The sequence below is a fragment of the Myodes glareolus genome, chromosome 6 (assembly GCF_982192425.1).
Source record: "Myodes glareolus chromosome 6, mMyoGla1.1, whole genome shotgun sequence".
Classification (NCBI taxonomy): Eukaryota; Metazoa; Chordata; class Mammalia; order Rodentia; family Cricetidae; genus Myodes; species Myodes glareolus.
In genome coordinates, this window is record NC_142031.1 from 2,404,745 (window position 1) to 2,429,666 (window position 24,922).

The 24,922-nt window shown below is 55.7% G+C and overlaps 1 protein-coding gene across 4 annotated transcripts; it reads left to right on the forward strand.

Annotated features, from left to right (window-relative positions):
- Positions 1 to 1,696: 1,696 nt before the first annotated feature.
- Positions 1,697 to 24,092, forward strand: Arhgef16 (Rho guanine nucleotide exchange factor 16). Of its 4 annotated transcripts, XM_048416363.3 has the most exons (17): positions 4,967 to 5,082; positions 6,751 to 6,933; positions 10,452 to 10,542; positions 12,457 to 13,066; positions 15,126 to 15,171; positions 16,058 to 16,227; positions 17,367 to 17,423; positions 17,888 to 18,048; positions 19,959 to 20,111; positions 20,210 to 20,339; positions 20,752 to 20,826; positions 20,924 to 21,016; positions 21,368 to 21,519; positions 21,706 to 21,894; positions 22,345 to 22,418; positions 22,683 to 22,784; positions 23,526 to 24,092. In XM_048416363.3, the coding sequence occupies exons 4-17, from the start codon at positions 12,476 to 12,478 to the stop codon at positions 23,663 to 23,665; spliced, it is 2,133 nt and encodes a 710-aa protein (XP_048272320.2). In that variant the 5' UTR covers positions 4,967 to 5,082; positions 6,751 to 6,933; positions 10,452 to 10,542; positions 12,457 to 12,475; the 3' UTR covers positions 23,666 to 24,092. The 4 variants fall into 4 exon arrangements, with proteins under 4 accessions (XP_048272322.2, XP_048272306.2, XP_085546293.1 ...); XM_048416365.3 differs by lacking the exons at positions 4,967 to 5,082; positions 6,751 to 6,933 and adding an exon at positions 1,697 to 1,832; XM_048416349.3 differs by lacking the exons at positions 4,967 to 5,082; positions 6,751 to 6,933 and adding an exon at positions 3,083 to 3,273.
- The last annotated feature ends 830 nt before the right edge of the window (positions 24,093 to 24,922 follow it).

Below are 24,922 nucleotides of genomic sequence, written 5' to 3' on the forward strand. Positions count from 1 at the left end.
TAGTGCATATGTGTGTGTATAATTTTAGATAATATTTATACCATAAGTTTTAAAGAGTCAAAATAAATCCAAAGGATTATGAGATTAGTGGCAATAAAATAGTCCTTTAATTTTGGTTCTTCTTCTGTACCATACCAGGTGGCTTTTCTGACATGAGACAGAGATTGTGGACTTTCTTGGCGTTCACAGATGTTGAGGGCTGTGCTGACAGGCTCCTGACAGCCTGTGGTTCCACCTGGCCCTCAAAGACCTCTTTACTCTTAGTGTGAGGTGGAGCACCCCTCCCCGTCAGGACAGCTTTGCTGAACCCAGGAAGGGGCTGCTTTGATTGCCTTGCTGCTGGTCAGCATGTTTCTTCCCTTCAGGCAATTAGAGTCAGGTGTCTCCCATCTATGAGGAGACAGGGTATGGCCTGGCTCACGGGCCTTGCTGTTGGGTGCCCAGCAAGGATGGTGGCTACCGATGGGCACTGACCAAAAGCTATGAAGGATTGAAGGCCAGGATCCACATCTTCTCCCCTACCAAGAATCTTGAGGGGGCAAAGAGGCCCTCAGGACAGGGCGTTTAGGTGGCCCAGCCATATCTCACCATCCAGATAAGAGTTCTGGGCAGGCTTTGACCCAGCACCCTTCCTGAGAGTGAAGGTAGGTAAAGATAGCCCATGGTCTTCCCCCAGTTGCTTGTCTTAGAGCTAAATGAGAGGACAAAGGTCAAGGACTAGGAGTTAGGTGGAGCCCTGACAGACGGACAGACAGGCAGGCAGGCAGGCAGGCAGGGATGGGCATCAGAGATAAATAATTTCTGGCTTCTTCTTTGCCCTCCTGACCTGAGACAAAGGTCTGGCGGCTTGATACAAAGGCCCAATGGGCTTTTCCTAAATTAAAGGTTACCCCATTCTAGCCTACCAAATACCCTTAGCAACCTGTCGCCCTCCAGGAAGAGGCTGAACTTCAGCGTCTGAGTCCCCCACCTGCTTTGTGGGAGGGGGGTCTTTCTCTGTGCATGCCTTGCTGTGTGCATTTTTATCAGGCGTGATGCCGCACACCTGTAATCCCAGCACTTGGGAGGCAGAAGCAGGCAGATCTTTGCGAGTCTGAGTCAGCCTGGTCTGCATGATTCCAGGCCAGCCTGTGCTACACAGGGAGACCCTGTCACTAAAAAAAAGAGTATTTTTCAAGTGTCAAATCTACCTGCAGTGTGGGAGATGTCCCCTGCTGTGAACTGTTCTGTGATAGAGGTTTTATTGTTGTTTTGTTTCCCTGTCTTTTAATTCTTTAAGTGTTGGGTACTAACAGAGGGTGTGATGAGACAGCCCTGGGCAGAGGCTGACACGGAGGACCTTAGTAGGAAGCTTGACTGAGAGGCCTCCCTCCCTGGCCTTGGCCTTTCATTTCTCCCACCTGGCCACAATTTTTCCAACAAAGCAACTTCACGGAGGTTGGGCTTGGTGAGTGCAATAGCCAATAATGGCCTCAGGGGGTCAGCAACAACCTGCTTTTCCCAGGAACCGCGTCCCAGCACATCAGCTGGTTAGCCAGGGAGTTCCAGGACCCGGGCCTTAGTCCACATGTGGCTCTGAGCGCCTCTTCTCCTTCTACTGTGACTGACACTCATCGGACCTGGTCCCGTGACCAACTTGGGCCCTACCCAGATGATATCACACCGGAAAGAGCAGAGGATGGCACAACTAAACCACCTAGCTTCAGGGCTGAGGTGGGAGGCTAAGGAAGGCGTAGGAGGACAGCCGGCCAGGCACACCCCCTCACAGGGCAATAGCCAAGTAAGCGCCAAGCGAGTCTCCAGCATCATCCCTCTAAGTAGTGCTCGGTGAGGTAAGCTCTTGGGGTACACTGCCAGGGTCACCGCATGTGGGGAGAACCATGCTGGGGGACCAGGGTGTGAGGGCACAGATATTTCCTGGAAAATAGATAATGATAATAGGAGGTGGGCCAGGAAGAGGATTAACACACGCTGAGGTCTCTGGCTCTGTCCCAGGTCACCAGACATTCACTGTGTCTCTGTCACACACAACCCTGGGTTCTGCACAATCAGCCAGACAGAGAAAGTACTACAGTAAGGATGGCTGGATTAAGTCTCCACAGAAAAGAGCCCATCACTGTCCCCTCCTCCTGTCCAAGTGTGGTTTGGGGTCTGCTCTGATGATCATGTTTTGAGGTGTCTTGGGGGTGTCGCGTCATAAATTCAGGGTTGCATGAAGGAAAACTAAAATGCCGGGTGCAGTGGTGCGTGTCTGTCAAGTACCCCAGGTTACTCTGGGAACCTGAGGCAGCCCTGGGAAGGTGGGTGTGGACTGACCAGGCAGAGGCTCCTGCTCTCGGATGGAGGCTGGGCACCGCCAGCCTTTGCCCCCGCCCCACACTGCCCTATGCTCTCTGCCCCCACCTCAGGCTGCCCCCTGGGCACGTTCCCTCCCCTTCTTGGCTCTTGCACTCGTGGTAACTCTTGCTTGCTTTATTCCTCTTTCCCCTTTTATCTGTTAACTCTGCTCACTCTTGGGGGCTCAGGTTTAGTGGCACTTTAGAGGGCGATGGTGCACACCCCATCTTTTCCTACACGGGGAGCCTGGCCCCTAAAGCCCCCATGGGTGGGGCGCTGTGACAGCATCATCCCTCAGGACGCTCCGTGGACTTGGGAGCTGTTTTTCTGAGCTCAGGAGATCCAAGGCGGGACATGCGTGGCAGGCAGAATTTCCCGCCCTCGGAGTTCTCTGTAAAGTGGGATGGCGGTGGATAGACCACACCATGAAGGTTGTTCTGTGAGATCCTGGCTAGGGAAGCCGCTGCAAAGAATGCAAAGGGTGGGGCCTTCCTACAACAAACAGGTTCCCGCAGGCCCGGGCACTCTCAGAAGGCTTCCTGGAGGAGGCGGAGGAGCCCGGAGAGAGGCACCGAAAGGAAGTGGGCGTAGGAGCAGGAGAGAGAGTAGACGGTACCCAAGGGCGGACTCCGGCCCGAACCACCAGACTGATCACGTGGACGCAGGCGGGCCCCGGTAGGTGCGGTGACGCAGCCGGCCGGCCGGCGCGGCCAGGTGAGGCGGCCGCGGTGCAGCAGGTGCCCAGGGTGCGTCCCGCCCTCCGGCCGCGCAGCCGCTGGCGGAGCCCACCTGGCCCCGGCTCCGCCCGTGCGCCCGCCCGCTCGCCGGCAGGCAGCGCAGGAAGTAGCGAGGGCGGGACCGATCGGCCGCAAGACGCGGGGACCCAGCGGCTCTGCAAGCCGTACCCGCCCCGCCGCTCCTCGGCCGCGCGCTCAGGTGAGTCTGGGGACTGGAGAGTGAGCCGAGGGGAAGGCCACCTGCGCCGCCCCGGGCGTCTCTGCTCCTTTCCAGCCCCTCCCGACCTCGGCGATAAAGTCGCGTCCCGCCCTCTCGCTGGAGCTGCTAGCTCGGGACTGGGAGCCGAGCTGCCCTGAGCTGCGCAGTCCAAGGGACACTTTGCAACCACCCGGTTAGACACCAGGGCGCAGAGACTCCTGGGAGGTCCCAGGGAACGTGAAAGTGACTCTTCTGGGAGCTAGAAAGGCTGTCTGTTCAGATGGACTCCAAGAATGAGGAGCCTGACCCCCTCGAGCCCCTTTTCTGCCTTGATGGCCTTGGTGGCTAGCTGTCTAGCCAGGCTCCTCACTGCTTTTCACTGTGGGTGTGTGTGGAGGGGGGGGGTGGTGAGATACTGCTTCGGAAAACTGTGGGTGCCACTTACAGGCTGGACGGTGGGCACCGTCCCCACCCCCTACCTCCGCCTTGGTCCTCACATCTGTAAATCAAGGTCAGGGATCTATTTAGAGGTTGATTGAGAAAGATGGGCCTGGGCTTGGGCCTAGGGCAGGGGTCTGAGTTGGTAGCAGCCACGGTGCGATCTCCACATCACACCTGGAACCCATACAGGAGCTGATATCCCCTAAGTGGATACCAACGGTACGGTACCGTGTGTGGTCTCGTTTGTGACTGTATGCCCGTATGCGCGGATACCCTTGGTTTCCCACCCTGGTGTGTGGGCACCAGGCTGTGAAGTTGCTATGTGTGAGTTCAGGCAAGTTGCCTCAGCCTCCGGGAGCTTATCTCTCAGAATGCCTTGATTCCGTCTGCTGCTGTGATCTTGTTCTGGAGATAAATGCTCCCCTCAGTCTGTGTTCTCAGAACACCCATCGTCCAGAGAGAAGCCTCTCTCTGTACAGCCTGGTGGAGAGAGGGGTCTCCAGCCTTCCTTGAAAAAGTAAGGGTAAGTCACACAGAGAACAAGGCAGAGAGAGTTAAGTAGAGGCTCCTTGTCACTCCCTTCTCCAAGCACCTAAAACCAGAAACTACTCTTTTATTTTTAAAGATTTCTTTGTTTTATATGTTTACGTGTTTTTGCCTGTGTTTATGTATGCGCACCACAGGTGTGCCTGGCTCCCATGGAAGTCAGAAGGGGGCATCAGATCCTCTGGGATTAGAGTTACAGACAGCTGTGAGCTGCCATGTGGGTGCTGGGACTTGAACCCTGCCCTCTGGGAGAGCCGGCACTGTTGATTTCTGTTGAACCATTTCTCCAGGCCAATAGAAAGAAACTTTTGGGGAGGTTGCCCCGGTGTTCCCCCTCCTGCAGGGCAGCCACTCTCCACCCACGTGTGAGGAAGTCCTGTGAGGAGGAAAGATGCCTCCAGAGGTGAAGTAGCTGGTTGAGATTCCCAGGGCTTGTTTGTGGAGACGGCAGGTCTGCTCCCTGGAAGGTGACGGTTGCATTTCTGTCTGGCCACAGGGCCTGCAGGTTTTGGTTTTGGTTTCTAGATCCATCTTGGCATTTCTCACTCCGTGACATAACGCAGGTGGCTGCCCCTCTGTAGCATCGTGAGTCCAGAATCCCCTGTCGTCCGCATCCATTTCCTGGTTTGAGGATAGCCATCTAGGTCAGGATGGGGCCTCAGAGCTTGGCTCCTCCCCTTGTGCTCACTGACTGGGGCTTGACCCAGGCAGTTCGCATTCCCTCTGTCCCTGCTTCTCACTGCCAGAACGGAAGCCACACAAGGGGCAGAAGTTGGGGAGGGGTCCAAGAAGACTTACCCGGCCAGAGGGTACCTTCTGTGGGTGTGTATTTCAGCTAGTGAACTGGGCAGTGGGGGCCTAGCCCCAGGTTCCCTAACCCTTGCTCCCTTAAGGGACCCCTGTGGTTACCAGCTGCTTGGGTTTGTGGAAGGGGAGTAGGGAGTGATTGGTGAATGTTGTGGGCTGACTGGATGCCAGGCGGGTGGCAGCTAGCTATGATTGGTTTTCCCCACCTCAACTCTGGAAACATTTGTACCAGTTGGTTGCCATAGGCTTCTTTGTGCTCTTGTGGATCCAGGAATCCTGTCCTCAGCACACAGAACGCCAGGGGGTGTGACCAGCAATGTCTTCAGATGTTACAGATTGTCTCCAGGTGGGCAAAACTGCTCTCAGCTGAGCTCCTCCTGAGCTCAGTCCCCCCACCTGACAAATGTAACGTACTGGCTACAAAGCTGAGCCCTGTTGCAAGTTATCTTCCAGTCCAAGTCCCCAGCTCAGCCAGGCAGGATCGCCCAAGCACAAGGCCACCATTGTGGGCTGGCTGAATACCCTGCTAAAGAAGCAGAGCTTCCCCAGGTGGAGCTGGCCCAGCTGGTGATGAAAGGCCTCCAGCAGGGCCGAAAGTCCAGACTCAGGGTGGTTTGGGTTCCTGTGACCAGCTGTAACCAGCTGCAACAGCCTCAGACTAGGAAGAAATCAGGCTTAGGGGACTAGAAGGCAACACAGGACCTGCCTGAAAGGGTGAAGGTGCAGAGGACCCGGTGCAGAGAGGCCCACCCACGCAGGACCACGCCCACAATGGTCCCTGAGATGTCTATCAAGATTTCATTGGTTCTGCATGATGTCCTGCCCCTTGGTTCTGTTACCCCTGTGCCCCAGGGATGTTCCCACTGAAGGTTATTTAGTGGCAAAGAGCCTGTGGACTGTAGGTCCTAAGGCCTCAATTGTGGGGCCGTCTGAGCCCACCCTGAGCAGAAACAGCTGGGAGTCACCCTCACTAATGCATCTGGGTCTACTGAGTGGCTCTGGCCCAGTTTCTGCTCCTTTTCATCAGAACCCCTGGTCAGGCTGGTTCTCAGAGAGCACCCAATCCTCTTCAGTGAGACACAAGGTGGATCCGGCATCCATTTGGGGACTGAGCTCTGGTGTGTTTGTGGGGCCATGTAGAAGATGCTGTCCCTGTATCCCAAAGACTTTCAGGGATTTAGTGGCCAGGCACCCAGATAGAGCGCCTGAAGACGGTGTCTTTGGAGTTGCTTTCATGTTCTCAGTGAGCCTGGGGTGCCTGAAATAGAAGACACACAGCTTTGGCCTACACGGAGTCTGGGAGGCCTCACACCCCACTCTCAGGAATGCTATTGGTGAACGGCCATGGCTGGTTATTTCCCTGGACGGCCCTAGAAAGAGAGTCCGAGGCCCCCGCGCTGCCAGTTCCTTAGTGAATCAAGAGCCAGGAGCTAGCCAGCCTGGGAGGAAGCCTGTCCCGTGGAGACGTGGACTGGGACAGGGAGTCTACAGTCCCCAGAGACAGAGCCTGTGCTCTTGTGCCCCATGGGCCTCCCATCATCAGCACAAACTGAAGCAGCTTTTCTTTTGAAAGTTTCATATGTAAGAACCCAAGGCCCAGGGGAGACAAAGGAAGAAAATGAGGCGCCAGCAGCAGCCAACTGAGAGAAATGTGTAAAAGAAAACGCGATTCTTGCCCTCTAGGTTGATGAAAGATGTTGTATTCGTGAAACAAGAACAGGGTGCTAGGAATGAAGAACAAGGAGGGAGGGCACAAGAGAGCTCCTCATAGGGGGCACAGAAATGACAGAAAGTGACGGAAATACCAGAAGGCTGAATGGAGTGGTGTCATCTCCGAAAGGACAAAGAAACGAGAAAGGGGGAAAGGTAAGAAATTAGGGGGAGATTTCAGAGATTCAGGGTTTCTCTGTGTGTCAATCCTGGCTGTCCTGGAACTCACTCTGGAGACCAGGCTGTCCTGGAACTCACAGAGATCAACCTGCCTCTGCCTCAGAACATTGGGACTAAGGCGTGTGCCACCACCGCCTGACTCAGAGGTTTCAATCTTGATTAGTGAGTGTTCTAGAAAGAATAAATGATGCAAGAAATTATCTTTAAAAAATGGACAGGCCCAGTGCCTCAGGCCTGCCTGGAATCCCAGCCCCTAGAGGCTCAAACTAGAAGACAACAAATTCAAAGCCTGCTGGGCTACAGAGCAAGTTCAAGGCCAAGCTGGCCAATCTAGGAAGGTCTTGTCTCAAATAATAATAAATTATAATAAGACAAGGGGCTGGGATATAGCTCAGTAGTGTAGCAGTGGCATGGGTGAGGTCCCAGGGTTGTCTCCCAGCAGGGGTGCAGAGTGGGGAGGAAGTAATTCAGGAAATAATATCACACCACGTGCAGACGCAGGCCTGAGAAACAGGAACAAGCTGGCTGGAAGGTCTACCTGGCACCTCGTTTAGTACCTGAATATGGGGCCCGAGCCCTCTCCATGCCTGGGTAGGGAGAAATATAGATCACCATCTGAGGAAGAGAAGTCTGGAGGGCACCAAGAGGCCTCAACAGCAGCAAGAACAGAAGATTCTAGAGAAAGATCATCCCCAGTGGGAGAGGGGGAGAGAAAGATGTGTTCCCGCAATCAAGCATCTATCCCCCCGCCCGCCCCCCATGTGCCATGCTTGGTGGTGCACACTTTTAATCCCAGCACTCAGGAAGGAGAGGCAGGCAGATCTCTGAGTTTGAAGCCAGCCTGGTCTATGTAATAAGTTCCAGGCTCTCCAGGGCTACATAGTAAAACCTTATCTCAAAAAGTAAAAAACTTGAAAGATCTGGGGCTGGAGAGATGTCTCTGGGGCTGGAGAGATGTCTCTGGGGCTGGAGAGATGTCTCTGGGGCTGGAGAGATGTCTCTGGGGCTGGAGAGATGTCTCAGGGACTGGAGAGATGTCTCGGGGACTGGAGAGATGTCTCTGGGGCTGGAGAGATGTCTCGGGGGCTGGAGAGATGTCTCGGGGGCTGGAGAGATGTCTCGGGGGCTGGAGAGATGTCTCAGGGGTTAAGAGCACTTGTTAGGGGACCTGGGTTTGGTTCCCAGCACTGACATGGTAGCTCACAACCATCTTTAGTTCCAGTTCCAGGGGATCTGACCCCCTCTTCTGATCTCTGCAGGCACCAACCATACGTGTGCTGCACATACATACATGCCTACAAACTTTACACTAATACAATTAAATATTAAAAACAAATGTCTACAGACATTAAAAATCTGCCCCCAACTCCTTCTGGAGATGATGCCTGGGGTTTGCTTTAGGGAGTAGTCCTGATGGCCTGAGGCTAGCCAGAGCCAAGCCTAAGGACATCCACCCACCCAACTCCCACCCTGAGCTGGGAGGGTGCCCAGGAAGACCTGGAAATGATCCCTGCACAGAAGAGCCAGACTCAAGGAGCGTGGAGAAGCAAAACTGTACAGCTGGGGGAGGGGGCGACAGGCGAGCTGACTGGAGGGAGTAGAAATAAATAATGAAAGGCAGGCCAGCCTCATGGTCCCCTGCCCATGGAGCCCTGTGGCTGTGCTGTGCACGGCTGTACAACTCTCCCTCCCCCATCTTGCCTGGGGACGGGGCAGCTTCAGGAGACATCTGATGTGTCCAGCAAGCCTCTCAGTGCTACCTGACAGGACAGGTACCCATAGCCCTCAACCCTACTCTCTGGGGTCCTAGGCAGGTTGTTTGCCAAGCCTGTGGGTGTGGTGCCAGGCTGGGAACGAAAGCCACTCCCAGCAATGGCTCACCTGACAGATTCCCTTTGGGCACCTTCTGGGCCTGGAATGGACTTTGTCCTCTGCTGGGAGAGGCCACCGCCTGCCAGGGCCTGTGCTGTTCTGCACGCCTGAGACACTAGCTCAGGTGTTTGTTGGTAGGAGAGGAGAAAAACTAATGACCCTGGGCCCTTCTGTGTGGTCCGCTCTTTCTGAGAAAAATGATCACTGTGTAGTCTGTCCTGGGCCATGGGAAGACAGAGACACTAAGCCAACTTCCCCAGACCTTGGTGAACCAGGCAAGTTAACATAGGTGTGGGGCCTTGGTTGGTGCAGCCCTGCCCCCACTACATATGTGACAGACAGATGCCAGCTCCCGGGGGAGGCCTGGTGTGACTGCTATCATCCTCAGCCACAAGTTGGAATGTCCTTAGGAATGCGCCCTCCCTTGCTCTTGGTACACCAGGCCCCAGCCCGCCCCTCCCTGGGGCTTCTGAGGCTCCACTGCACTCAGCTTCTTGGGATAGTTTTAGCCAAGGGCTTCTGTGTGAAAGAGCCTGGGGCTTCAGGGGGTGAGCTGGGATGCGACCAGCTTCTTGGGTGCCTTGCGCTTTAGCAGTGTGGATTAACGTCAGCGGTATGACCAGTTCTGTCCCCTTCAGGGAGGGACAGCTGGGCAGGGTCTTGGCACCATTCTGTGCTCTGAAATACATGGTAGGATAGGTCTGTGGCCTGCCTGGAACTCAGGCAGTGGGCTGACCTTCCTAGAGGCTTCCTAGAGTCACCAGTTCCTGAGGCCCTGAACTCATCCGAACAGCCTTGGTGCCCACCCCCACCTCTGGTAACCCCAGGGTAGCCGTCCTTTCCAGTCCCGTTCAGTCCCTCTGTCTCTGTCAGACCGGACACACCCTGAGATATGTAATCCTGGGACAGTGCCCAGGACACATGACATGGGGGCTCTGTGGCCCAATGCTGAGCCCCGAGCCTCACGCCTGATGTGGGTGGGCGATAGACATGGAGTTCCTCAAACTGTCTGGAAAACAAACTTCCCCTTTGGAAGGTCTTTCTAATAAGTTGGGATTGTTTGGTTTGGTTTTTGTTTTCATTGAGATAGTCTCACTGATAGATAGATAGCCCAGGCTGACCTAGAACTCCAGAGCCTCCTGTCCCAGCCTCCCTGGTGCTGAGGTTACAGGGTGGGTGTGCCTGCACAGCCCTCTTAGGCTCATGTCTTTTCTCCTCTCCCACCCCCCCCCTTTTTTTTGGTTTTTCAAGGCAGGATTTCAGATCTGCCTGCCTCTGCCCCCTGAGTGCTGGGATTAAAGGCCTGCACCACCGCTCCCAGCCGGTTTGTGTCATTTTCATGTATATAAAGTTCTGAGCTTGTAAAAGGCTTCCTTGATGTTGGCCCCTTGTTTATAGAAAATTTAAAAGGGAAAATATTTACGAAGGGAGTGTCCCCCACTTTACATTAGGGTCCTACAAGGTCTGAGTGCTGGTTTCTCTCGTTACTAGTGCGGTGTGGTATTTGGTTCAGAAAAGCCTTGGCTGGTGCTGTGTGGTCTTAATGGGCTTTGCAGGTCATTTAAGCTCCTGTTAGGAAATCCTCAGGCGATGCCTTTGTTCTTACTGAACCCATTTTGCAGATTTGAAAATCGAAACCAAGAGGTGGCACCTGTCATCATTGAGGCCCCCAGCAGGGCATCCTGACGAGGTTGAGGACCTCCAATCACGGAGGTAAGTGGCAATACTAAGGACAGTTGACCCTCAGCAGGTTGCCAGTGTGGATGACTGGTTCCCACACAGGCAAGCCTTTACTCTGGCTTCTGCTGTGTCCGGGTCAAATCGTAGCTCTGCTCACCTCAGTCTTTGGGTGACAGGTTAGTGGGATTCCCCTGCCCAGGAGGGACACCTGTCCCTTCCAGTCACATCTCCCCTGTTAGCCAGGGTCAGCCTTAAGACCTTGCTGCACCCAAGGGAGCAGAAATAAATAGGTCACTCCGGAGACCACTGCTCAGGGCTTCCTACTGCGGGTGGGGCAGGGCAGCGGGTTGGGGGCAAGTCAATTCTGAGAAAGACGAAGTTGAAAAGGGGCTTGGGGCACATGTGCTGCTGGGATGGACAGGTGAGGTGACCGAGGGGTAGCATATTGGAGATGGCCGTCAGTTCCTGTCCTGTGCTGGGCAGTGAACCCCTGAATAGTGGCTCAGACTGAAGCTTCCTGCTGCCGTTCCATTTGCACTAGGACCCCCAAGAATGGGATTGTGAACCCCAATAGCACGAATAATAAAAACCCAGAGACAGAAATTGGGGTTCAACATGAAAACCAGAAAAGCAAGGCTGCCAAGCCACTAGAGAAGTCTTACCTCTACAAAGACTGGACTATCACTAACTAAGCAGACTACGCCTCTCTCTCCTCATTTTCTTTTTTCTTTTTCTTTTTTAAAGATTTATTTAGTTATTATGTATACAGTGTTCTGTCTGTCTGTATGCTTGCTGGCCAGAAGAGGGCACCAGATCTCATTACAGGTGGCTGTGAGCCACCATGTGGTTGCTGGGAATTGAACCCATGACCTCTGGAAGAGCAGTCAGTGCCCTTAACCTCTGAGCCATCTCTCCAGCCCTCATTTCCTCCTATTCCCTGGGTTTAAGAGCGTATGACCCCTAGTGCTGGGATTAAAGGTGGAGGCCACCACCACCTGGATTTATTTCTGTATTGATCTTGTGTAGTCCAGGGTGGTATTGAACTCACAGAGATCCATCTGACTGTCTCCCAAATCCTGGGATTAAAGGTGTGTGTCACCATTGCCTGGTTTCTAGTGGCTTTAGCTTTGCCTCTGGTCTTTAGGGAAGCTTTATTTATCAAAATACAAATAATAAACCACTACAGACCCCAGCTTCAGAAACATGGAAAGGACAAATGTGTATTGTCAAGTATTATGAGGAGAGGTTTTGGAGCCAGCCTTGGTGCTGTGGGACATGGGCTTAGCCAGGAGAAGGGGACACAGCCAGGCTTTACCTAGATCCTGGCTTGGACAGGAAGGCCATGGACAGGTAGTGACCTCTCTTTCCACGCACCACCCTGCTTGCTCCTTATCATATAGTCAGGGTCAGACACCCGAGGCATGTCCCCATGTCCCCAGCAGGTCCCTGGGCCTCGGGATAGCCCATCCCCTTAACAAGAATGCAGAGCCAGGCAGGGCCACAATCACATCCACAGCGTCTGCCTCAGGCTCAGGGAACTGTGACTGTAACCCACAAGGTGCCCAGGCATCAGCTAGCCAGGATTCTGGTCCTGGTCTGTGCGGCCTCTGGGCCCAGCCGCAGACATGCCCTTGTTTGCACCCTGTGCAGGACCTAGTAGTTATGTCAGAGAAAGCAGGGTGGTCTCTGAGGTCCAGTCCAGCCACAGGCTGTCCCCACCAGAGAATAGCTGTGTGTCTGAGGCACAGAGTCTCAGATAAGCCCAGACCCCAGCTTCCCTGCACACCTAGGGACGCTCCTGGTGAGCAGTCACAGCCAGCCCTGTTCTCCCTGACCTTACCTGGGAGCTGTTAGGGGAGGATGCTGAGAAGAAACAATTGAACACTGGGGAGGCTGTATGCGGGACACCCCTCTGAACCTCTCACCTCTTGCTATCTCTCTCTCTAGGTCCCCTCTGCTACCCAGCATGTCCCAGAGACATTCTGACAGCTCTCTAGACGATAAACACCCGGAATATCGTTTCCATGTGGAACTGCAACTCGACGCCAATGGGAACCCTATGCCGGTGCTCCCCATGGTCCGTAGCTCCTTGGGAGCCAAGACCAATGCTGCCTTTGAGCCAGAGGCCTCGGGACCCCTGCAGGTGCCCCCAGAAGAGGAGGAGCCACGGCCCATCATCCTCAGCACTCAGAGCCCGGCCGCACTCAAGATGGGCACCCAGCAGCTTATCCCTAAGGGTTTGGCCGTGGCCAGCAAGGCCAAAACCAAGTCCCCAGCCCGCCACCAGAGCTTTGGGGCGGCTGTGCTCAGCAAGGAGGCCGCTCGGCGGGATCCTCAGCTCCGCTCTGCCCCCAGCTTCTCCTTGGATGATATGGATATGGACACGGGCCCTGGTGTGAATCTGAAGCGAAACATAAGGAACCAGTCCTACAGAGCCGCCATGAGGGGCCTTGGGTCACCCAGCAGCAAGGGGGACTCAGTCCAGCTCAGCCCCAAGCTCCAGGCCCTCGCTGAGGAGGCTGCTCAGCCTCCCGCTCGGTTCCCAGCCAAAAATAAGGTAGGGGTCTGCCCTGACATCAGGGATAGGCAGTGTCATCTCTAGGGTCTCGGGAGTTCACAGGCAAGGCGGTGGTCTGGCCCTGGGTCTCCTATGTCTGCATCATGCATGGCAGCTGCTGGGCGCAGGCTCCTGGTCATCCCACTTTAGTGGGATCTGTTCAAATCTCATGTTCTGGCTAGAGACGGTTAAGTCATGTTTTGGGGACTCTTCCATGTCCCCCACTTCCCTGCAGAGTGGACAGCAGCCCATCTGATGACCGTTTTAGTGATGCTGGGCACGGGCTGCCAGTGAGACAAGGAGGGACAAAGTGTAGCTAGCCTTCAGCGCCCACCCATGCTCCTGCCCTGGGTGGGGAGAGGGCTCTTCCCTGAGCTCTAGACAGCCCAGTCTGTTCAGAAGAACAGAAGGAGGTCCTAGCCCCTGCAGTCTCCAGGAGTCTGTTACAGACAGCCACTGAGCAGGAAGGCCACGGTCAAGGAGCGGCTTTCCACGTCCCATCTGCTTGCTCCTTATGTTGTCGGGGTCAGATGGGGGAATCTCTCTTTCACAGCCATTCAAGGCAGTTTCTTCCCAGGATACGGGGCTGGGGGTACTTCTGGACCTTTGCCAGGTGCTTCCCTCAGACTTGGGGTGTCCAGGCACAGTGCTCAGTCAGCTTCCATGGAGGCCTGGGATGGGCCTTTGTGGCTGTGTGACCCCTAACAGATTCCCGAAACTGAGGCTCAGTGTCCCCATCTCTAAGTGAAGATGGCCGCCATCTAGCTGTAGGCCTACTCCAAAACTGAGTTCAGGTCCTTTGTAGCCTAGAGCTGTTCACAGCATCATGGGAAAAGCATGCTCACTTGGCCATCAGCTCCCTAGACCCTGAACCACAGCTTGGCTTTGGGAGAAGCAGGCACGCGTCAGAATGACAGCCACCAGCAGCACACAATGGCTTGGCCAGACCACAAGCTTCCATGAAGGCCGATCGTGGCTAAGGCAAGGCCTCTATGTCTAAAGTGCCAGCTACTGTCCTTCATTACGGTTCCCCTGCTACATCTGTCTGAGATGTCTGGGCCCTTGATAGGCATCCCTGTACCTCAGGAGCTGGATCAGTACCACCACTGCCCCTAAGACAGGTCTGCCAAGGCCTCATTCATTCCTCCACAGTAGTGAGTTCCCTCCTCAGCACACATCCCTGAGACCTGTAGCATGTCACACGCTGGGGTGATAAGCTGTGGCTGCTCCTGAGAGCTCCTGTGCAGGGAGGGGACTGTGCGGGTGTCGAGGGCTAGCAAATGACGGTGCAGGAGGCCCTAGGAGCCTTCTAGGTGAGAGGGTTCCCGTGGTCCCCCAGGAGCCTCCTGAGTGAGAGGGCTCCCCGTGGTCCTCCAGGAACTTCCTAGGTGAGAGGGCTCCCCATGGTCTCCCAGGAGCTGGGTCTCAGGGCCAGAAGGGATACAGTAGAGACTGAGGAAGGATTTGGAATGGAGGAAGTGTGGGAGGTGGGGGTGGGTGAGAAAAGGAGCTAGCCTAGGTTCAGCTGGGAGTGTCACACTTTCCCCTCCGACCTGTAAGGGGAGTTTTCAGGCCCCAACTGGTTCTAAGGAACCAGAAGCAACTGGCCTCTGCTTTCCTGGAATCGGTGTACCTGTAAAAAATCTGGAGTTCCAGCCAAGGAGTGGGGACTGTGTGGGGATGCCAGGGTAGAGTGGGGATTCCCCAGAGCCCTGAACCAGTACCAGGGCCAGAATCTCCCCAGCAGCCTTCTGCCCACTCCAGACCAGGCCCCCTCTTCATTCCTATCAGGTCACGCCTCTTAACTGGCTTAGCCTCTAGGCAGCCTTCCTGGGTCTGTAGCAGCCCTCTGCCCTGAACCCCAACTTTTACCTTTTCTGGCCTCTACTTTGTGAAGCTAACATTCAATGTGTGCCTTCTACATGTCAACAAAGCCTCCTCCCATCTCTTCCATAGCTTGCTGTGGGGGGGGGGATCTCTGGGCTGCCATAGTACTGGAAGGGCAGCTGACCCACGCTTCCCTCCCCACTGACTGGCGAGGTTTCTGTCTTGTCCACAGAAAACTCTGGGACGGAAACGCGCACACAAGGGCTCCTTCAAAGATGGTGAGTGGCTCCCGGGAGGCTGAGGGCATGGCATGGCCAGGAAGGAGTCTCGGTAGGGTCAACTGGGGACTGCTGGGTCCGAGAAGATGAGGTCAGGCTGGGCAGGACATTCACTGGACACTGACCCCAGCTGTTGGTGTGAGTGTACATCTCATAGAGTTCCCTTGGACTCCCATCTATGTGACCCAAAGACGGGACAGACCAGTCTCACATGGGTATTCATGGGACCCAGGGTGGCTGATAGGGCATCAGGCCTCCAGAGAGGTAGGCACTCTCTCTTTTCTCTGCATGGACTCTTCCTGGTCCGAAGAGAGCCTACTGGGCACTGCAGCTCATGAGAAAGGAATAACCAGTTGCTCTGTCTTCCTGGTCCCACTGAGGCATGGTAACTCCCGTAAGAATCTCCCTCCCCCGACCTGTGCCAGCTCTCTGGGTGTCCACAGGTCAGAACACAAGGGTCTGAGTCTCTCTGCCGAGTCTCTGGGAAACGCTCCCTGTGCGGAGCAGCAGCAGTTCCCAGGCTCCGGTGCAGGCTGACGCAGCAGCTGCATGAGCTCAGAGATGCCCTAAATTGAGTTGGCCTATGCCAGACTGGGCTCATGGGCAGCGACCGGCATACTCAGACCTCACCTGAGCACCCCAGTCTCCCACTCCCAGACCAGGCATGACTGGCCTTTATGCAGCTCTGGTTGGTCTGCTTGGCCCCGACCTGGAGTGCCACATTCTACACTGGGCTGCTACCATCTCCTGGACTGTTTTGTTACCCCACTGTAGGACACAGTGGATCATAGGGGAGCCTGCATGTTTTTGAGAGCTTTGTGGGGCCCTTGGGAGGGTCAGGCTACCCCTAAGCCCTCATGCAGACCAGCGATTCTGCTTTCCCCAGACCCTCAGCTGTACCAGGAGATCCGAGAGCGGGGTCTAAATACCAGTCATGAGTCTGATGATGACATACTCGATGAGCCCTCCAGCCCGGAGGGAGCTCAGAAAGCAGACACTACCATTGTGGTCAAGAGCTATCGGCCTGCCCAGCTCACCTGGAGCCAGCTCCCAGAGGTAAGGAGGCCCCGTGGCCTTCCCTTCCCTAGCTTGTGGTAGCCCGGCCCTTACAAGGAGCTCAAACATAGCTTCACTGGTATATAGTTTGCGTGTGGAACAATGAGTCTGTCCTCTGTCCTGGCATGTAGTTGGAGGTCCTGCTCGGTCTAATCTGAAGGGGCACTGTGGACACAAGGAGCCCCCCTTCCTAGGACCCTCATCTCACTAGGGGAGCCTCTCCACTCCCCCTGTACTTCCCACATCGGAAAACGGGGCCATGTCCAGGCCGTGAGGACCAGGATGGTGACCCCTATCCTCTGCAGGCTCTGGGTGTGGCAGGAAATGGGGATGGTGGACTCAGCCTTCCCTTCACTTCAGTACAATGGAGCTTCTTGTTTGCCTGCTGTGGGGGTGAGGGACCACCCCCCAAGAGAGTGCCGACAGTGGGAGCCTCGCCAGGGAAGGTCTAGCCAAGGGCTGCAGCAGGCAGAGTCTGTGCTCCACAAGTAGAAATGTTCAGAAGGACACTTTAATTACCCAGATGTATGCTAGAAGCTGGGGACGGCACCCAACACACTACACCCCATAACATTGTCTGATATTTAGAACCTGGACTACCTACGCTTGGAAAGTTGCAGGGGACCCATGCAATGTTGGCAGTGCCTCTGCCCAGGCTATGAGTAGGAGAACACAAATGGAGGCAGTTCTGTGTCCTGCAGAGGCAAGGCATAAGGCGGTCCAGCCTGCCCTGACATGCTCTATAGCCATAGGTATAAGGGGAAGCAACGCTGAGACAGCCTAGGGCCACTAGCCTCAAGAAAGGGAAGAGTACAGGTGATAATGGCCCGAGCCTTCCCTGGCAGGACTCTGACTCAGCTGCCCAGGTGGTGTCTGAGTCATCACCCCACACCCACACCCACACACAACACACACACACTCTGTTCCTCTAGACTCCCTGTCCGTCTTCCTGGCCTGGTCCAGGGCTCTAGAGATGGAGAGGCACTGTCCTGGGAGGTTTCTGGGGAGACATAGACAGCTGAAGGTTCCAGATGGAGGTGGCTCCACCCTCCAGCTGGGTGTGGCCCAGAGGAGGATACAAGTGGGGGACCTGGTTCCATCAGCAGGACCTGTGGCCATAGCTCCTTTGCTCTTCTCAGGTGTTGGAGTCAGGTGTCCTGGACACACTGTCAGTAGAAGAACGTAAGAGGCAGGAGGTAAGGCCACTGGGAGTCCCTAGACATGGTGTGGGACACACAGTACCTTGGGAGTTAGAGACACAGGATACCCTCTCCTCGCCTACTCTAATAGCCACCTCATGGGCCAGATACCTGGGGGCTGATGACCGAGCCCCTTGATTGTCTTATGAGTCCTGAGGGAGCATCAGGAAGGGGGTCTACCTTTGCCTCCTCAGGAAGAACCAGAGTCCTGGCCCGGGGTGAGGGGCATGGCTCAGTGGTACAGCCTTTGCGTAGCAGGCATCAGCCCGTGTTTGATCCCCACCTGGTACCACCTTCCCCAGAAAGCAGAATCCCGATCACAGCCTGAGTTGTGAACCGGAGCATAGAGATACAGACTTGTGGCCTGTGCGGCAGTCATGACAGCCCTCCGAAGGGGCCCTACGCCCCCGTCCTCCCTCCTTCCCTTCCTCCGTCATTCTGAGCATCGTCTTCTCATGCAGGCCATCTTCGAGATCCTCACATCTGAGTTCTCCTATCTGCACAGCCTGAGCATCCTGGTGGCCGAGTTCCTGCAGTCCCGGGAGCTGAGGGCCACCATGACACAGACAGAACACCACCACCTCTTCTCCAACATCGTGGACGTGCTGGCCGCCAGTCAGAAGTGAGCGGCCCTGGGTCCCCAAGAATGCTGCCTTGCCTTGCTGCAGTGATGTCAGCAGGGCCCTGGGCTGTACCTGTGGATGGGACACTTGGAGCAGCCACTGGCTTGAGATGGAGCATGACAACCTCTAAGAGCCCTTGAGAGCTGGCTGTGGGGACAGCAGGGCATCCTAGACTCCCAGGGGAGGGGGAGGCACTTCTCTCAGGTGCCAATGGGTATCTCACCTCAGCACTGGGCATAGTCAGCAGTGCCCACAGAGTATTTACCCAGTCAGGTGGCAGCCTCGAGTTTCGGCCCCAGGTCATGTTCTACCCAGCAGTGTCTGGTGGCCTGACCTGGCTCTAGTTGCAGGCCTAGAATCAGAGAAGAGGCCAGGCATGCAGCCACAGGCTGGTGAGGGCGTGTGTGTGTGTGTGTGTGTGTGTGTGTGTGTGTGTGTGCTTTATGTATGTGCATGCCTGTATTATCCTTGCATACTGGTGGGTATCTCACCCCAGCACTGGGCATAGTGCCTGCCTGTATTGTTCGCTCATACCTGTATATGGGTTCATGTCTTTAGCACAGACTGGTCATGCAGTGTGTGGGGCCAGCCCTTGCTGCTGCGATAGTCCAGGAGACCCCAGGTCTCCCTGACTCTTTAGTCTTGGCTCCAGTGTTTGATGAGACCCTCTCATCAGCCCCAGTGGTGTCAGAAAGATGAATAGGTCATGGGGTGCTAGCTCACAGGCCGAGCCCTCCAGACAGAGGATGCTGGCCCTTGCTGACCACTCAGCAAGACCACGCTGTTGTGGGTGTCCTTTCTCCTTCTGGAGGCTTCAGAGCCATTTAGACAAGGAACAGAGTGCTGTTATATCCCTGGAGATGGGCTTCCCATAAGAGATCCAGTGGCTAGGCTATCTGTGGGAACTATCCGCTCCTGACTCATCAGAGGAGGAGAGGGGTCCAGGGAAGTGGGTAACCCTCCTGCAGACTCCGCCCCAGTGTGGTCCCTTGATGCTGTGCAGCCTCTAATTGCTCTGCTTGGCCATTGCTGCCCTGGTGTGGGACACTCTAGTCTCCTCCCTAGCCATTCATAGCGATCTCCTCCGAGAATTGTGCTATTTTGGGCCAGTAGCAGGAGGCTGACCCTTCCAGACCTTTCCAGGAAACCCTAGGACTCATGCATGGTGGGCGTGTCCAGGCAAGGCATCCTCAGCTTCCGTTCATCCATGGGGTCCCCATGCACTTCTGAGCCTCTCTGCTAGCTACACAGCTTTTCCCAAGGGCCAATCACTCCTGGAGTATACTTGTTTATAGGAACTGAGGTCCATGGCTTTGTTAAGCCCTAACGCTCACATCCAAGCCTGAAGGGGTCTTCTTAGATGGACCCTTTTCCCAGCTCCCTAAGCCAGGGCCTAGAGACTACAGACATGGACATAGCTCAGGAACAACCACAAGTCTCACATACCAGGTGGCCAAAATCTGATGCCATCATCCTGCCTGGCAGTCAGAGGCTGGCAGTCTCCCCAGGGCCTCTGCGAAGAGCCCAGGCCTCCTTACTTGTCTCTTATGAGTTGGACTCCATGAAAGCGGATAGTTGTGAAACCTTGCCAGGAGCTTGGTTTCAAGACCCATCCCTAGAAAGACGTGACTTTCCCTGGGTCTCCTAGGGCCCCAATAATAGGACCCTTCATAGGGTCGTTGCATCTCTGTCCTTGAACTCACACCCGGGGACAGGCACAGGGCTGGATATTACAGAGGCAGTGCAGGTCCCCTGATGGCTTTGGGCAGATGTGGCCTAGCTTACATAGGGTTTCACCTGACTCACTGGGCACCTGCCACGTTCTGCCTTCAAGACCCATCTGGTGGACATTTTTGTCTGCATACACGTGCCTTCATGTCCCCGACCGCTCCCCACCCCAATGCTGCAGGTTCTTCGAAGCTCTGGAGCAGCGGCACAAGGCCCAGGTGTGTGTGGAGGACATCAGCGACATCCTGGAGGACCATGCCGAGAACCACTTCCACCCTTACATCGCCTACTGCTCCAACGAGGTCTACCAGCAGCGCACCCTGCAGAAGCTGTCGTGAGTGGGGCCCTTGTGCTCCCTCCCAGCCCACCTCGTGCAGGCCCCACCTGCGCCACCTCTTTCTGAGGTCAGGTGACGGAGTTTCCCTGTTGCAGGAGCAGCAATGCAGCCTTCCGAGAAGCGCTTAGGGAGATTGAGAAACGGCCTGCATGCGGGGGCCTGCCCATGATCTCCTTCCTGATTCTCCCCATGCAGAGGGTGACCCGGCTGCCGCTCCTGACAGATGTGAGTATCCGGGATGCTTGGGCGCGGCTATGGAAACACACCAGGAGGCCCTGCCTTTAGTGTTGCCTCTCTGACCTCTTCCTCACACTCATGCATCTGTAATTGGATAATTACAATGCGTATAAGGCAGGGTGATTAATCTTGATCACTTTGCGGTCAGTAATAGGATACCATAGCCTGTAGACACATCTTTAGGCAAGTGCCCATACGCACTCAGCCCTGGAACTGCGGAAATACCGCTATTCCCGAGGATGTAAAAGGGCAGGATCCCAGCCCCAGAGGTGCAGAGACCCTTTGTGGACTGTAGATGTCCTGCTGGGTTCTTGCTTGCCTGAGGCCCCTCCCTGACTTCGAGTCCAGAACTGGTGGGGAGCCACTGCCTCACGGCTTCCGGCTTCCGTCTTCCCCCCAGACACTCTGCCTGAAGACACAGAGCCACCCTGAGAGGTACAAAGCCGCCAGCCGAGCCCTGAAGGCCATCAGCAAGGTGAGGCCACTTCTGCCCCTAGCTTATCCATCGGGGAAAGGGACTAGGTCCAGGGCACATCCTTGCCCATGGTATACGTGTAAACTCACCCCCGCAGCTGGTGAAGCAGTGCAATGAGGGGGCCCACAAAATGGAGCGCACGGAGCAGATGTACACACTGCACACGCAGCTGGATTTTGGTAAGGTCAAGGTAGGTGCCTTTGCCAACCCCTCACCCCCTTACTCCCTCCTCATCATAGGAGTCAAGGCTCCTGGGGACATCTGCCTGGGGAGGGTGGGCGGGGGATCCCATGGGTGAACTTCCCTGACTCAGTAGCAAGGAGGTGCCAGGGTCTCTCCAGGACTGGCCGCCACCCCCAGCTTAGGCAGAACATTTGGTAAGAGCTGGCGCATCAGGGCTCCTCAAGGCTCTCCTCAAGGCAACAGGGCCTTCTCTGGTTCCTGTGGGCCAACTGAATGGTTCAGGACTACCCCATTGGTTCTCCCTGTCATCATCCCCACCTTGCCGGTCATTTCCTCCATCTGTCCACTCTATCCCCAGTCCCTGCCACTCATCTCCGCCTCTCGCTGGCTGCTCAAGCGTGGAGAACTCTTCCACTTGGAGGAATCCAGTATCTTTCGGAAAATCGCCAGCCGGCCCACCTGCTACTTGTTCCTGTTCAACGATGTCCTGGTTGTCACCAAGAAGAAAAGGTAGGCACTCAGCTGCAGATGTCAGGCTAGAGGGCGGCCACACAGCTCTATACAGAATCAGGTCTCTGCTTTCTGCAGGCCTGGGTTTCCCTCCCTGGCCATGGACGTTGTCCCCGGGCCCGAGAGACAAGTCTCAGGAGCACCCTGAGGTTAACTGGCCCTGACGGCTCTCCTGTGTCCCCACAGTGAGGAGAGCTACCTGGTCCAAGACTATGCACAGCTCGAGCATGTGCAAGTCAGGAAGCTGGAGGCCTCGGAGCCCTCACTGCCAGCAGGCAGCAGCCGCAGTTCCTCCGTGCCCCACCCCTTCCAGGTGAACCTGCTGCGTAACAGCGAGGGCCGCCAGGAGCAGATCCTGCTGTCCTCTGACTCCGCGTAAGATGGTGGACCCCAGCGAGGGGGGAGCGCATGTGATGGGAGCCTGGGAGGGTGGGGTGTGCTACCCTGTTCTGTGCGCCTACTACATGCTGAGCACCGTCAGTGCCCATAGAGCCATAAGCAATACACAGCCTGGCTCTGGGTATGTGTTTTCCTTGTGGGAATACATCAACTGGTGAATTGCTGTACTGTCCAGTAACCAGGGAGGGAGCTTCAAGGGGAAAAAAGGACTGATGCGACTGATGGGCCTTCATTATTGTCAAGGTGGTGCTTAGGTCAAATCCCCGAGGGAGGGAGGGACTGAGGCAGCAAACACAGGAAGGAGGGCTCAGCCAGCACTTCTGCACAGCCGTGCAAGGGCCCTGAGCAATAGCAGAATCCATGAACAGGGGCTCATGGACCCCAAGAAGGAAGGAGGGTCTCAGCTATGCTCTCTGTGGCTTCCAGGAATGACCGGGCCCGGTGGATCACAGCCCTCACCTACAAGGAGAGGCAGTGGCAGGGCGTCACCAACAAAGGAGGTGAGCGTGGGGTTGGGGTGAGCGGGATTATTGCAGCCCTGGAGTAGAGCTGGTCTGTCTAGGTATCCCTGGGGTACCCAGCTTAGGGGCTGGACCTCGGCCCCTATTGTATGTGTAACTATGTACTTGTAGCCACAGCTTAACCTTATTGGTGCTTCTTAAGAGGCCTGGTGTCCTGCATCTGGGGAAACTGAGGCCAAAGGAACAGAATAGTCTGTGGGGGAGCACTCCTGGCCTAACTCTCTCCTAACTCTCTTCCCCCAGAGCTGCCCCAGGTGGAGATCACCAAAGCATACTTTGCCAAGCAAGCTGATGAGATCACGCTGCAGCAGGCTGACGTTGTCCTGGTCCTGCAGGAAGAGGACGGTGAGTGTGGACGGGCCACACCTGAGTGGATGTCAACCAGATTGGGGTGCAGCCCAGATAAGGGTGCAGTGACCAGCCATGCTCACTCAGCCTGCCTCATCCTCGTAAGCACTTCCTCAAAGGTTGGCACTGGAGAGATGGCTCAGTTGGCATAGGGACCTGATTTTGAACCCAAGAGCCCGCATAAAAGAAAGCTGGGCATGGCAGCACATGGCTTGTGTCACCCCAGGGAAGCAAAGACACGCACGTCTCAAGGGCTCATGGGCCAGCCTAGCCCAATTGACATGCTCCATGCCCGTGAGAGACTATCTCGAGAGGCAGAGTGGGCAGCACCCAAGGAACCAAGGTTGTCTGTGGACCTCTATGCACATGGGTGTACATGTATGTGGATCTATACACACATGTGTAAACACACCACACTCAGGCTCCCCAAAGGGAGGACCACCAGTACTGGAGTCATGGGACCAAAGTGAGCTCATTACTCTGAGCCCTAAGTGAAGCAAATGGGTGTCTGCTCTCCTGGTGGTCCCTGTGTAGGTCTCTGCAGGGCCCAGGTCATGCTGGAGTAGTGGGTGTGGTCCCTACCCCCGCTGCTGATGGAGCGGCTGAGAGCCCAGGTGGCCTTGAGTGACCCCTCCATGGATCTCTCTCGATGCAGGAGGAGTGGCCAGGCCCTAGAATAGAACCCTCAAGAGCAGAGGTGGGTGGAGGGATCCCTCTCATCTCCCCATCTGCATCCAGGCTGGCTACATGGTGAGAGGCTGCGGGACGGAGAGACGGGCTGGTTTCCTGAGAGCTTCGCTCGCTGCATCACCAGCCGCGTGGCGGTGGAAGGCAACGTGCGCAGGATGGAGCGGCTGCGGGTGGAGACAGATGTGTAGTCACAGAGTTCAAAGCCAGTCGTGGTGGACACAGCTTCAGTCCTTCAGCCAACAGGTGGGCGGGGTTGGTCCCTTGGGCCTCCCCACAGCCTCACGGTCGCAAGCAGAACACAGGACATCCAGACATGACACTTGCTTCCTCGGAAGGCTTTGAGGCAAGCTCCAGGGCCCACATTCTGGTAGAAGCCCAGCCTGGCCCCTCGATGGCCATCCCTTTCCTAGTTTCTGGCCGCCTGAGCTGCACACAGGCTAAGAGTGACAGAGGACTGTGGTCTTCATTGAGGACAACACAGGGCCACCTCCCAGATACACCCCCGTCCACTTTCCAAGTGGGACAGGAAGGACCCGTGTTCTGAGAGGACCAGCAGGGATGTTATATATTGTGATGGAGGTTTTAAACAGCATTAAAGTATTTCTTTAAAACTTGGCTTTACAGCTGAGCCTAGGTCACAGCCCCTTGTTGCAGTGGAGACGGGCCTCAGGTCTCTCCTTAGCTCTGACCCATCTGTCTACCAGAGTGTCACAAGTCTGTGGCTCCTGCTTGTGCGTTCACGGATGGTGATAGCTGAACCTTGCAGGGCTTACCCTCAGACACAGTAGGGACACTCTGGTATGGTGATCCCAGTCCCTGCAGAGATCTCCCTCTTGGGGACCTATAGGCCCAAAAGGCAGCCTCCGTGCTGACTAGGGCCAGGCTAGGTCTCTCCAACAGCCCCCTCAGCCTGGTCCTGAAGCCTCATGCTTTTCTTGGCTCGGCTGGTGCTAGATTGGGGGTAGAATGCCCAGCATGCGCTGTAGCAATGTGCCCCGTTCCACTGTGCTCAGCCTTGCGACAGAGGCGCAACAGGTGAATCTCCACTAAGGTCAAAGGCACAAATAGTGATGCCCTCCCTTCCTAGGCCTGTCTAGACAGGCTAGGGCCGGCTACGCCCTATGACTTCCATGTCAGGACCAAGTCTGGGCTCAGCCCAACACCAGTCCTCACCAGGGTGAACACTCACCCACGTTTGTAAGTGGCTGCTTTGGACAGAGGGCCAGGTCAGAGTTCAGGGAGTAGGCATGGCCTGGGTGGATTGTCTGAGGTAGGGCCTCGTACCTCCTTCTGCCTGAAAGAGATAAACGTCTCCATCTTCCTCACCCTAATGCTCTGCTTTCCCGGAGCTGCTGGGGAGTGGGGGTTGTGAAGAGGCAGCCAACTGGTGGCCATGGAGTGGTGAATACGTGCAGTTGCTGTGTGTGCACTGATGTGTGCCTGTG